Genomic DNA, 13,406 nt, shown 5'->3' with positions numbered 1-13,406 from the left:
TAGATTTCTCCTGTAAAATTAATGTTGAGAATATTTAGACCAGAATCCTTGGGTAGGAGGAAGGTCAAAACGTAGAAGATTTGATGCTGTGACCTGAGATCTGTACTTGTGGTATACAACTGTCACCCCTACTTCAATTTCCTCCTATCTTCAGCATGTCGTAAAAAAGAACACAACTTCCTTCTCACTCAACCCCAAGTTCAGGGTGTGGTAAGGGTCACAAATGCCTCTAAAAATAAGGTAATGTCTGCTAGAAAGTGAAACTGCAATAAAAAGAAGTCAACCAGTCACTTTGAGTTAATTATTAATCTCCATGAACCTCTGGCTCCAGAGCAAAGAGGCAATGAGATGCTTTGAAGGTTGGGCAACAATTCTTCCCCTGGAGCATGGGTCAAAGGAACTGGAATTTCTTAGTTCAGCCTCGTCTGTCATACAAAGACCACTCTCTACCATTCTACCAAAGGTTGAATGAAAAGATATGGGATATAGGGCAGATATAGAGCAGAGCTTCTAGGAAATGATTACTAAAAGTCAAACAAGTCCTCTCAAGGTCTCTTTCCTTCCTGAAGACCGTGAAATCTCACAAGGGCACCTTATGGTCTGTTAGGGAGGTCAACCCTTCTGATTTCTTTACTAAACAATTTAGGATGCTGGCCACACTTGAGAACGGCAGGACTTGAATTCTGCTCATGTGCTTCTCTCTGTGTCTAGACGTCCCCAACACAGGACTTGTCCTTCAAGGAGATCACAGTCCTAGGCACTGCCTATAGTCTGAGGCCAAGAGCAGTTATCCTTCTGGAATCTAAGGACCCAAGTCCATTCAGTTTTCACGTGCTCCAATTCCTAGATCCACTTCATGCCTGAAATTCCAATGTGGGACAGGAAAATGCCCACCATATGATAATCCTCTCCCAATCCATCAGCCAACTGCCCCAAGAATTGTGAAGGCTGCAAATAAGAGCAAGTCATAGTCTCTGCCCAAAAGAGCTACTGGGAAGATGACAGAAAACCAGAATATGAAACCTCCCACGGAAGAGATTTTATGTGTTATAGGTTTTTAGAGTGAGTTTATGAAGGTGGCGTGCTGGCATGGACAGAGAGAATGGGACTTTATGTGAACCTTAGAAGTACTTAGGGGTGTCTGGCTCCAGGCACACTCCAGAGGGCTGTGTCAGAGCAATTCTGGAAGGCTGAGCTTGACTTCAGAGCACTCTGAGTTACAAGGCTCTCTGCGGAGACAGATTCCAGGGTGAAGCTAATGGCTTAGGGTGATTTGCTAGATCTGAGAACAGTGGGTTCAGCTATGCACGTCCATCCTGAAGATGACATGTCCAGGGATCTTCTGGGCTGCCAGGGCTGGGCCACTGTGCACAGGCTGGAGGATAAATGCAATTGCTTACTTCTCCCCTTCCATTCTCCATGAAATCTTTTCATATGGGTCCGAGAGGAGCTGGGTAGTCCTCTCTGAACAAATAAATTGAGACTATGAAGTTATCTGTAAGTCTTTTTTGAAAAGTGAGACCAAGAAAACAAAACAAAGAAACAAATAATTTCCATCAAAATGATGAAGGCAAACAGTGTGTCATTAAAGCCAGCCCACGGAACAGTAGAAGATATTAGCAAATCATATTTCTGATAAGGGGTTAATATCCAGAACATATAAATAACTCCTACAACTCAACAATAGAAAACAAATAACTTGATTAAAAAATGGGCAAGGAACTTGAACATTTCTCCAAACAAAGATATATGAATGGCCAAGAAGCATATGAAAAGATAATCAACATCACTAACCATTAGAGAAACACAAATCAGAACCATGATGAGATATCACTTTATACCTATTAGACTGACTACTACCAGAAAAACAGAAAATAGTAAGTGTTGGCAAGGATGTGGAGAAATTAGAACCCTTGTGCACTATTGGTAGGAATGTAAAGTGGTGCAGTCACTATGAAAACAACATGGAGGTTCCTTAAAAAATTGAAAATAAAATTACCATATGACCCAGCAATCTCACTTCTGGGTATATACCCAAAAGAATTAAAGGAAGAGATATTTGTTTACCCTTGTTCATAGTAGCATTACTCACAATAGCCGAGAGGTAGAAGCAGCCCATATCCAAGGACGAATGGATAAACAAAGCGTGGTAAATACATACAATGGAATATTATTGAGCTTTAGCAAAGAAGGAAATCCTGTCACATGCCACAACATGGATGAACCTGGAGGACATTGTGAAATAAGCAAGTCACAAGAAGACAAATACTGTGACTCCACTTACATGAGGTATCTAAAGTAGTCAAACTCATAGAAGCAGAAAGCAGAACAGCGGTCACCAGGGGCTGGGGGGAGGGAAAACGGGAGTAGTTCAATGGCTATAGAGTTTCAGTTTTCAAAGGTGAAAAGGCTCTGGACATCTGTTGTACAACAATGTGAACATTCTTAACACACTGAACTGTACACTTAGAAACGGTAAATTTTATGTTATTTTATCACGATTTAAAAAACACATCATTAAAAAGCAATGAATAGAGTTGGATGCTAATTTAAAGTTAGGAAGTATCACAAGAGACAGAAAGTAACACAGGGCTGAGGAGGATACAAAAATCCCAGCAAATCCCATTTCCCTCTTCCTGGGGCCCAAATGTCTACCCGCCTTGCTCCAGAAGTCTCCTAGGCCAACAGTTCTCATCAAGAAGGGGCTGGCCATAGCCAAAACCCCCCACTATGTTGGCATTTTGAAGGTTAAAGTCAAAGACAAATAAATGTGTATTTTTCCCAAATTGAAGGCATTTATTTTTTATTGCCTTGAGGAGAGGAAGGGAGAGGAATAAAGGATTAAGGGTGCAATTAATCAAGCCTGTAGAGGCAAATGTTGGTTAGTGCAACATGAAAAGGAAACCCCGGCCAATAGCTGCCTGGCTCTCTCCTATTAATTTCCATCCCCTGCCTAGTAAGAAATACCCTGCAGACAGCTTCACAGATCCTTAGTTAAGGAAAAGAGCTTGGCTTGGGTTGGCTAATTGCTCTGGGTATTGCTTCCTTGCACTCTTTTGGAGCTGGGGTAGGGGAATAAGATGTAGGGAAGCCATCTTTCTACCAGGACAATGGGTGTCTGGGGATGCTCAGGAGAGCCTGGGGGAAGGGCCTCACTGTGGTTGTGATGGAGGCAGCTGTGGCTGATACAATTTATTTAGGAGTTCACAGCCTTATCTACTGTCTGAACTATCTACCAGTTAGAACATCATAAGGGAGATACGTGTATATGACGCTAGCTCGTGCAGTGCTTGCTTATCTATACAGAAGTGAATGCTTATTCACTCTGGCTGATTCTATAGTAACATTTTCAACATTTACAGAAAAAATCTGGAGTGGCTTCTACACTACAGAACTCTTTTGAGGTGTCTCTAGAATGAACTTGGCTGGTGGGCCAATAATGCCCTAGATAGGCGCTACAGTTCGTCTGGGGACAGTTATCCCAGTTGAAGTAACTAGTGCCTACTTGGCGAGGGGTGGGGTTGGGGGTGGCAATTCCACTCTTATATGCTAGCTTTGGGCCTTTCTGACCTAATTTAAAGATGGAGCCAACTCCTTATTCCTTCCGTCTTAAAGAATGGGGTTTAGTGTATTCAGAAGCACATCTCCACCATCCTTCTCATTCTCTCCAGCTTCCATACGCCACTCTTTTGCTCACAAGTGACAAAGAAGGGTAAGAAAATCAAAGACATCAGGTCATCCCAAGGGTGTCTTCTATGTGCACCAATGCATCCCCATAGTAGGGCTGAGAAACGACAAGCGAGGTAATGGATAGGCCCCTTCCCCCTCTCCAGTGTTTGGTGGTCAGGGATTTGGGTAGAAATCTCAAAAACCAAAACATAATGCTGGAATTTTCTGATGCCACGGAGGACGAAATGCTCTTTATACAGTTATATCATAAATGAACCCTAAAGGCAGGAATTAGTTTGAAATGGGAGGGAGGTGATTAGAGAGGTGGAGTATCAAGTGTGATACCCACTTCCAGATAACTGTGGGAGGACCACACCAAAAAAAGAGATTTGGCAGGTTTCTGGAACGTGTCTGAAGTCCACAGGAAATAAGGCAGAAAGACACCATGATTGGGAAAAGCAGATAACAGTAAGTAGCTCACACAAGTCATCCTAGATTTCCACCAAATGCCCTTTTCTCCTAGAGTAATAAACGAGATCACTGACCTGATGGATCAGAAACAGCACTTCCAGATTCAAGTCACCTGCTTTCCTGTGGTGAAGTTTTGGGTTTTAATCTCCTCTGATCAGAGAAGAGCACCTAGGCCAGCACAAATTTATACAATAATTTCTCAGCAGACCAGAACTGTTGAGGAGCATGCATATGTTACGTTCTGGGAATGTCTCTAAGTGCTTTCTCGGCAACAAATGGCCCAGACAGCCAGTCAGCTTGTGAACTCTGGACCAACCTCGTATCTAAAATGTTGTCTTGAGCTCTGCCCGTAGGGTGCGAACTGGGCCCTGCAGGTGGCGCATGGAGAAGGAACCACGCATGACATTCCTCTCTCCAGAGGAGAGTGAGTTACTTTTTAAATGTGACCACCTCATGACAGTTTGAAAAAGTACATTAGCTTCTGAGAAAGAACAAGGATTAAAAAAAGAGAAAGTGGAGCTGGGTCAGTGGTGTAGCAGTTAGTTTCATGCGCTCTGCTTCCACAGCCAGGGGTTTGCTGGTTCGGATCCTGGGCACGGACCTATGTACCGCTTATCAAGCCATGCTGTGGCAGGTGTGCCATACATAAAGTAGAGGAAGATGGGCACAGATGGTGCCAATCTTGGGCACAGGGCCAATCTTCCTCAGCAAAAAGAGGAGGATTGGTGGCAGATGTTAGCTAAGGCAAACCTCCCTCGGAGAGGAGGGTGGGGAGAAAGGAAGAAAATGGCATAGCAGGCCTGGAAGGAAGCACAAAAGGTAGGAAATTCCCAAGAGTGCTGGTCTGTGGCCCCATGCTGATTCGCCCTTTGATGGGACCTGCCCTCACTAGAAAGCTGTCAGATGTTCTCAAAGGAACCCAGGGACACTTTGAAATGCACAGGTCAGGAGTTGGTACCAAAAACAGGAGGCAGAGTCCTCAGGATCTCCATCCATTCATGGACAAGTCTACCTTTCAAACCACAGACAGGTCTTCCCTGCAGTCTATTTCTCCCCTTTAGGGAATCACAGGAACGTAGAGAAAATAAACTCAATTATAAAAATTAAATGGCAACTTTAAGCACAAAAATCTCAGCTTGCATAAGCCCAGCTGACATCTCCAGACTCAACAGCACTAGGAGCCCTACTCACAGAGGCCCCCCATCAATGAGCAACGCCTTTCACTGGGGATCCCTGGGAAGGGAGGAAGCCGCCTCTTTAGACTCAAGGCCCTGCTAAGACAGTATGTGACTATAACAGACTGAGGCAGGATATTTCACATATCAGCACTGAAGTCATAACATTTTCACATGCTATTAACAGCGAGTCTGCAGGTTAATCTTTCCAAATCAAAACCTCAGTAAAAGTAGATTCTTGTCCAAGTAGATTAAGGGAATTGGATCAGGTGCAGCAGCCTGAGTTTCTCCCCAATGGCCTGAAAATACTCAGAGCAAAGGGAAGAACAATACAGAAGTAATTACTGACAGCTAGGCAGTACGTTCCCAGGGAGCACAGGCTGTTCTATGCTCTCTCCAGAGCAGCTAGAAGGGCTGAGCACAAAGTAGGCACTCAACTGACCAGAGGGAGCAGTGGCCTGCCCCGTCACTGGGCTAAGGCCTTGAGGAGGATACATTCTCCTCCTCCCACTCGGGTGACTCATCACCTAGGAGGTTTCCTTTCACACTTGGCTTTTTCTTGCAGTTTTGACTGTGCTTCTCTCCCCAAAGGTGCCTCCCCCACCTCCCATACTGCCTCCCTTTAAAAGATCCAGTTCAAAGCTCACTTTCCACATAAAGCTTTCCCTGACACTGCCAACAGACATGCCTTCTCCTGCACGCTTGAAACTCATGCAGCACTGAGTCCAAACCCTCAGACTGACCCTGCTACGGTTGCTTCTGTTGCCTCTTGTAGTATGTAGCTTGTGCACATAACTTAACTCTTTAGCATGTTCCAGAGGCCTTTGTGATGCCAGAAATCAAGCGTTGTCTTCTTCCCACAGCATGCAACATGGTTTGATGTGAAACCCCAATGATGACCAAGAGCATCAGAGATGCAAGCAGGACAGCCTATCTTTGTATGGGGAAGTGGCTGCTTCTAGAGATTTTCCTTTACTACAGCCTCAACATAAGGTGAGCCCCAGTTCATCAGCCCACAGGCAGCTGTTTCCACTAGAGCATCGCTGTTCTTACAACTCTGCACTTCTACGGGTCCGAATTTCTATTTTAAGATTGAAGCCGTGACTTCTATGATATAAAGATCCAGGAGGATTTAATCTACTATTAGCTTAAAGAAGGTAGGATATTGATCACAGAAGAAGTGCAAGGGAGGTTGCAACCCAGTACACATCATTTTAAACAATTCTAGAAGGATCTGGAAAGGACCTCAGAGACTGTGGCTCAAAACTTCATTTTGAGCTATGGAAACTAAAGACCGGAAAGGGTCTATGATCTGTAGAGAGTCATTTAGCTAACTGGTGACAGTGATGTGTCATAACACCAGTCTCCTAACACCCAGTCAAGTAAACTTCCCACTGTACCATGGTGCCTCTCCCTGCAAAATATGCTGTTACAAATAACAGTCCTTTCCCTTTGGCTAGAACGCTGACAGGAAGAGAAACCTCAAAAACTACCACACATAGGGGCTGGCCCCGTGGCCGAGTGGTTAAGTTTGCGCGCTCCGCTGCAGGCGGCCCAGTGCTTCGTTGGTTCGAATCCTGGGCGCAGACATGGCACTGCTCATCAAACCACGCTGAGGCAGCGTCCCACATACCACAACTAGAAGGACCCACAACAAAGAATATACAACTATGTACCGGGGGGCTTTGGGGAAAAAAAGGAAAAAATAAAATCTTTAAAAAAAAAAAAACTACCACACATAACACAAATCTGTATAGTGCTGGGCAAAATTATGGTATTAAAATAATCACCTTGATTGGTGATATAGTGAATGAGGTCAAATGGTAGATTTAAATAAAATGTAACAGATACAAAACCTGAATTTAAGTTCCAGTCTCATGCTGGGCAAGACATTTCCCTCTCTGGGCCTGCTTCCCTGTTGTAAAAAGGGATGCCTAGAGGGTTTCTCAGTGGAAGAGCTACTGGTGTGCTGACAGGGTCCATTCTTCCTCAGGATTGTCCTCCCCATTTCAAGACATAGTGTAGCATCCCTGGCCTCAGGCCACTAGGTGCCAGTAGTGACCCTAGTCACTGTGACAACCAAAAATGCTACCCCACATTTCACACTCTCCTGGGTGAGAGCCTCCGGGAGGTCTCCAAGGCCCTCGCTGGCTCTAAAGTGCTGGCAGGAAGACACCAACAATCATCAGGTGCAGTGAAAGGCAGGAGGATGGGCGCAGGCCTACCCGTAGATGTCCAGGACCCCGATGAAGGAGTGCTGCTTGAGGGAGGTGTGCAGGGCCTTGTTGATGTGCTCCACAATCCAGCCAAACAGCTGGGCATAGATGTGCTTGGCCAGGGCGTTGCGCGCATTGACCACCTGCTGCAGGGACATGGTCTTGACGTAGGTCTCCGAGGTGGTGACCAGCTTGCGATGGCACAGCCAGTGCTCCATCTGATTGTGCTCCACCCCTAGCAGGCGGCAGAAATTGTTTAGGTGTTCATCCTCGGGCTGGAAGAGACACAGGTGGAGAAGGGTTCAGGAGAGGCAGGAGGATAAGCCCGCCACCATGCCCTCCCCCTGCTGCCGAGGGAGAGAATGAGCCCAACTCAAGGCCTCCCCAGCACTCTAGAACCCCATTTCATCCCTAGCCACTGCTCTAGCAGCCTCTTGCACTCTCACATCACTAAATGCAGATGACAATTAGGGCCCAAAGAGCGTTGCTCAAACTGATCATTACATCTGCTAATGACCACATTCTTGGGGCTTTAAAAAACAAAAACTCTCTGGGCCGACCCAGTAGTGTGGTGGTTAAGTTCACATGCTCCACTTTGGGGGCCTGAAGTTCACAGGTTCGGATCCCAGGTGTAGACCTAGCACTGCTCGTTAAGCCATGCTGTGGCAGCACCCCACATAAAATAGAGGAAGATTGGCACAGATGTTAGCTTAGTGACAATCCTCCTCACACGCACAAAAAAAAAACCTCTCTCCATTTTTCCTGTCCCATCCTCCATTGCTAGCCAGCTGTGGAGTAACTGGTCCAAGAGGGTTCCCCAAATGAAGGGAGAATGAGGATTGATAGTTTAGGAACAGATAATCCTAACAAACAAAGAGTAAGGAGTCAGAAGGCAGCAGAATCAAAGTGAATGTATGGTTTTCATCTGCAGAGTTGCACACACAGTGCTTAACCCACTGCCCAGAAGGAAGTCCTCACCTACAAGTATCACCTTCAACTAGCACCTAGTCTAACAGCTGTACGTTTGGAAATGCACCCTGGGCTGAACCCAAATGGACACTGTCCCTTCCCGCACTGACACTGCATTGTCCTAAGTTTCCAAGCAGACTTTCTTTCATCCTAGCCTCAGTGATTCTAAATAACACACAATTGAAGTTTATATTCTTAAAGCACTTGCTGCTTGGGGAAAAATGTGAATCAAGATGGAAAGCTAGGACAAATGGCAAAAATAAGGAACAAATTTTGACCTGAGAAGATCACTTGGAATGCTCACTGATAAGATCACACGTTTAGAGCTGAAAGAAAACCTAAGAATTCCTCTTGCTCAGTCCCTTCTCCATACAGCTGCGTCCCAGTTCCTGGGTGGCTTCCACTTCCTTCTACCCAATGTACCAGCTGCTTCTCCCAGCTGTCTTTGATCTTGACCTTCATTTACCCAAAGTAACAACCATACCACCGGCCTACTAGTCACTGATAACCAGATCACCCACAGGGTCTTATCTTATTTCATCTAAATATGTAAGTCTCTCGGATAATCCTTGCTGCCCACTCTGGGCACCCCATGGCAAACCTGGTTTTCCTTGGAGGTTCCTCTTACCCATTATTCATTCCCTCTTCTAAATCCCCCCAGGGAAAGCTGATAACCCAGCCAGGAGCCTGCTGGAGAACTTATTAACTCTGAAGCTGAAAGAGTATCCTTTAGAACATGGTGTGCCACCTCCTATCGGCCCTAAATTGCTTGTGGGACTCATTTTCTGATGAGGCTGCCTTGTAAGATTTAAATGAGGGCATATTCAACGAAAATCAACACCGATAACTCTACCATTTCTCCCTAAACACCATATCCCCAGGCTATTTATTTTTTCCTCCTACAGATATTTAAAATCTATCTACCCCAAACAAACACAATTATAAAATAGAATGTCAAAGTAGGAAAAAACCTCCAAAAATCACTAAGGCCAGTGTTTTTCCAAAGTATGGTTTGTGGAGTAGTTACAAAGAACATTAATTGGCTTTACTTAACAGAAGGGGTGGGGTTGACATCAGGTTAAACACAGCTCAGCTGGTTTGTTACTGTACCTTGTAAGCACCGAGAGATTGATTTTACAGAGCATTTCCTGAACTTAATCGACCAAAGAACCCTTATCTTCCTAAGAAATTGCCAAGGGTTAAGGTTCCCAGGAAAATACCTTAAGAACTGTCATTGTAATCCAATCTCCCTTATGTTTAGATGAGGAAAATGAGGCAAAGTGAGGCTCCCGTCACTCAGAGCACCTAGCCCAGAGTGGGAGGAGGATGAGCTTGGGCCTGGTGGGCAGAGGAGGCCCTATCTTTTCGCTCGCTCAGCAGGTGGGGTTGCCAAGGCCACTTCTCCTGGCCAAGAGCCTTTTACTCTGCAGCCACCCCACCGACCCTACCCCTCCCCCAGACAGGAAGCCAAATGTGCTCAAGTGCCTGGGGACTGCTTGGCAGGCAACAGGTTCAGAGGTGGCAAGTGTCCAGTTTGTTAATCTGACCTATTTCCAAGAAATTTTTAACTGCTAGGCAATTCATCCATTGCAGCTAGATTCCCTGACATGGGTATGGCAGCAAACACAACCACCCAACACTGGCCCATAGGCTCCCTCCCCTCCCTGTGCCTCCCACGGTGGAGGCAGTGGTGAAAGGACCACAAGCCCAGGAACTGTTTGATAACCACCCTGGGACAGGTTCCCATCTGCTGCAATGGGGCGTGCCTTGCCCCTCTATTACCCCCTTCTGACTATTGATTAAAGGTGCCAACCGAAACTGATTTGTAATTGTGCAATTACATTTAAGTTTAATTAAGTGATGCTAAATCCATTAAAAGTAGCCAGCCATCATAGGTAGCAGATTGGTTTTATGGGCCCGTATCACCAAATTCAAGAAACAAATTGCCTCTAGTGTCCAAGTAATTGCATGCTGTTGCATCTCCAAGGTAACTCTGGCAGTCATGGAACACATTTTCATGCTTTAATTAAAAATAAAAACTACCAAGCAGAAGGCACACTGTGTATGGATAGACAGCCTTTCCAGCAGGAGGCCAACTCTATGTGCCCAAGGAAAAACCAAAATCCATCGAGAGAAGGACTTTCATGAACAACCATGCAGTGAAGCACTTCTCTAGCACACACTGTGTGCCCAGCGCTGATGGGGGGCATCAAGCTTGTGAAGGGCAGACCTAGCTTGAGGGACTGAGAGTCTAGTGGAAGAAGCAAGACTGGCAGTGTGTAGGGGAAAGAACACTAGCTGGGCCCGGACTTGGCTTTGCCATGAACCGTCACTATGACCTTAGAGAAACAGTTTCCTCTCTTGGCTGTGAAGTGAGAGGAACACTCATAAGGTCCACTCTGGTTCTAACAACAATGATGATAATAGTCAAGAACTCAATCAGGCGAGCCCTGTGCTGAGGTATCACCCCCACTCTGCAGATGAGCGTACAGAAAGGGTAAGCGACTATCAATAAGTGGCAGAACCAGGATTTGAACCCTGGCAGTCCTGGCTAAGCATTATCACTCTCCATTAGTTCTCTGCACAACCTCTAATTGGCGAACAATAGAAGACTAGCCTAGACCATGTGTCTGTGCTCAAAAACCTTCTGACTTCCTGGTTGTCTCTGCGACAAAGGGCCTGCTGTGCCATGTGGTATCCAAACCTCTACCTGTCAGGCGTCCTCTCTCCTCCCTGCCCTCACCACCACCTGTGTCCTCCATCCACTCTTTCCCAGGTGTGCACTGATATTCCCACCTTTATACAGTCTTCACAAAACACTGAGTGGGTGGCAACATGTGTCAGGGCTGCAATAGTGAGCACAACAGACACGGCCCAAGAGTTTAGTGGGAAAACAGGTGTTGATCAAATACTACCAATAAACATTCACTTTCTTCTCACCTGAACATCCCCTCAGAGGCTGGGTGTGGAAGATCAGAAAGACAGTTCATTTATAAGCCCAAGTCTTGGCTTTCCAAAGTGGCCCTGGCCCCACCCCACCCCCAACTGCAGGTGCCCAAGAACCCACTGGACCTGGTTCTGGAAGCTCACCATCAATCCTTACTGAGACCTCGGATTTGCTCCTTCACTCTACTCTCACTTGCATCACGCCTGAGCCTAGAGACCCTCAATCCCTCGTCCATCCACCTACTTATCCAGCACCGACCAAGTGCCGGGCCCTGCTGATATTATAATGAGCAGAACAGTCCCTGCCTTCATAGACTCTGGGATCTCATGAGGGAGAAAGACATGTAACAAATGACCACATGATCAATGTAAAATTACAACCATGCTAAGCGCCATGGAGGAGAGATGCAGATGCTGTAAGAATCCATGATAGGGGATACGACCAGGAGGTGACCCTGAGAGGAAGGGGACTGAGGGAGGGGCAGCGTGTTGGGTGGGTTGGAGGCTGAGGGAACATTTGTCATCTTTCCTGCATCTTACCATCCTAAACCAGGAGTTCCTAATCTCACTTGTCCCTGACACCAGTAGAGTATGGTTGCCTTAAGAAACTGTGTTGGGAAGGCACAGACCCCCTACGCCTTTCTCACGAGGGGAAAGATATCAGGGGCAATACTTTACTGGCCCTAAGAACTCAGACTAGTTCACTAGAGTGTTTGTCCTGCACCAGGGGCCCACCTACCACCCCTCCAAGACTCAGGTCCTCCTCTGCACATCCCAGTCTGTCTCACAGCATCATCACTGCCAGCCTCACTGCCCCACTGCACGGGCGCGCGCGCACACACATGTACATGCACATTCATGTCCGTGGGCGTCTAATACTGCCCAGCTCAGACAGTGCCTCCTTTCACACTGGGCCCAGGTGGGTGAGCCTGAAAGCTCTCATGAGGCTGCAGACTCTGTGCTGAGATGGCAGCAGCCCTGACAGGCCCAGGGGACTCCCCAAACCTAACACCATTTCTCTTTTAGGGAAAATGTTTGGGGCAAAGGGCAGAAAGCAATGAGTTCTGCCAGATGCCAGCTACAATTCAGGTCTTCTTCTTTCTAAAGGCAGGGCCAGGTTCAACTCTGATAACCCCTAATCTTAGACAAACAGTAGGAGGTTAATAAATGTTTGCTCATTTGAAAAAGCATCAGCTTGTGAGTGGCATGGACACATGCCTACGTTCATATTCTCTAGTATTGTCTTCTGTCTTTTTGCAGAATTTGGTTATTTAAATTCTAAATCCTTGGGAGAAAGAATCATAATTTGTACCTCCAAGGACTTAGCCACTAATGGGCACAAAAAAGTCTATTATAAGCAATTTCAGATTCACTTATTCAAGGTCAGAATACCAGTTTTAGCATAGCCAGGCGCCCTTAAATACCAGAGAGCACACAACAGTTGCTGTCTATACTACTGCACGGGTCCCTACTCCAACATCCAGCCACCTAGACATTTTTTTTTCTAACACATATCAGGCACTACCTACATTGAACATCAGGAAAATAACAGTCATTATGAGCATTTATGGAGCACTTTACAGTTTGCAATAGTTTCACACAGATGTCTCAATATTCCACCTGGTACTATAAAAATCTTGGCAAGTGTTGTCGTCTGTTTTGTCTACCCATTAGACTGTAAACTCCCTGGAGACAGTCACCAAATATGGCATCCAACACTCCTTCATCTCCTTGCAGCACGGACCTCAGTCGGGAGCTCAGAAAGTACTCACACATTGTTAACATTTTGCAGAATTCCATGGACCTCGGGGTACTTGGAAAACCAATGAATCAAAAAGAATTTATTGAATAGCTACTAAATTCCCTGTCCTTCATGATAGAAATTTGATGGCAGTTGATTTGAAAAGGATGCATTCTTTTAAAATATTAGCAAGCAAGGCAACAGAAACCATTACTGTTA

The 13,406-nt window shown here is 45.9% G+C and overlaps 1 protein-coding gene across 2 annotated transcripts in view; it reads right to left on the bottom strand.

Moving 5' to 3' along the window:
• MYO5B (myosin VB) overlaps window positions 1-13,406 on the bottom strand; it is a 344,955-nt gene that overhangs the window by 120,420 nt on the left and 211,129 nt on the right. For both annotated transcript variants that reach the window (XM_046671362.1, XM_046671363.1), the window contains exon 10: window positions 7,541-7,806. In XM_046671362.1, the coding sequence (XP_046527318.1) occupies window positions 7,541-7,806 (266 nt within the window). The remainder of the gene's footprint in view (window positions 1-7,540; window positions 7,807-13,406) is intronic.

This window comes from Equus quagga, chromosome 9 (genome assembly GCF_021613505.1).
Source record: "Equus quagga isolate Etosha38 chromosome 9, UCLA_HA_Equagga_1.0, whole genome shotgun sequence".
Classification (NCBI taxonomy): domain Eukaryota; kingdom Metazoa; phylum Chordata; class Mammalia; order Perissodactyla; family Equidae; genus Equus; species Equus quagga.
The sequence above is the reverse complement of the archived record's forward strand: the minus strand, read 5'-3'. Positions and strand labels throughout refer to the sequence as shown.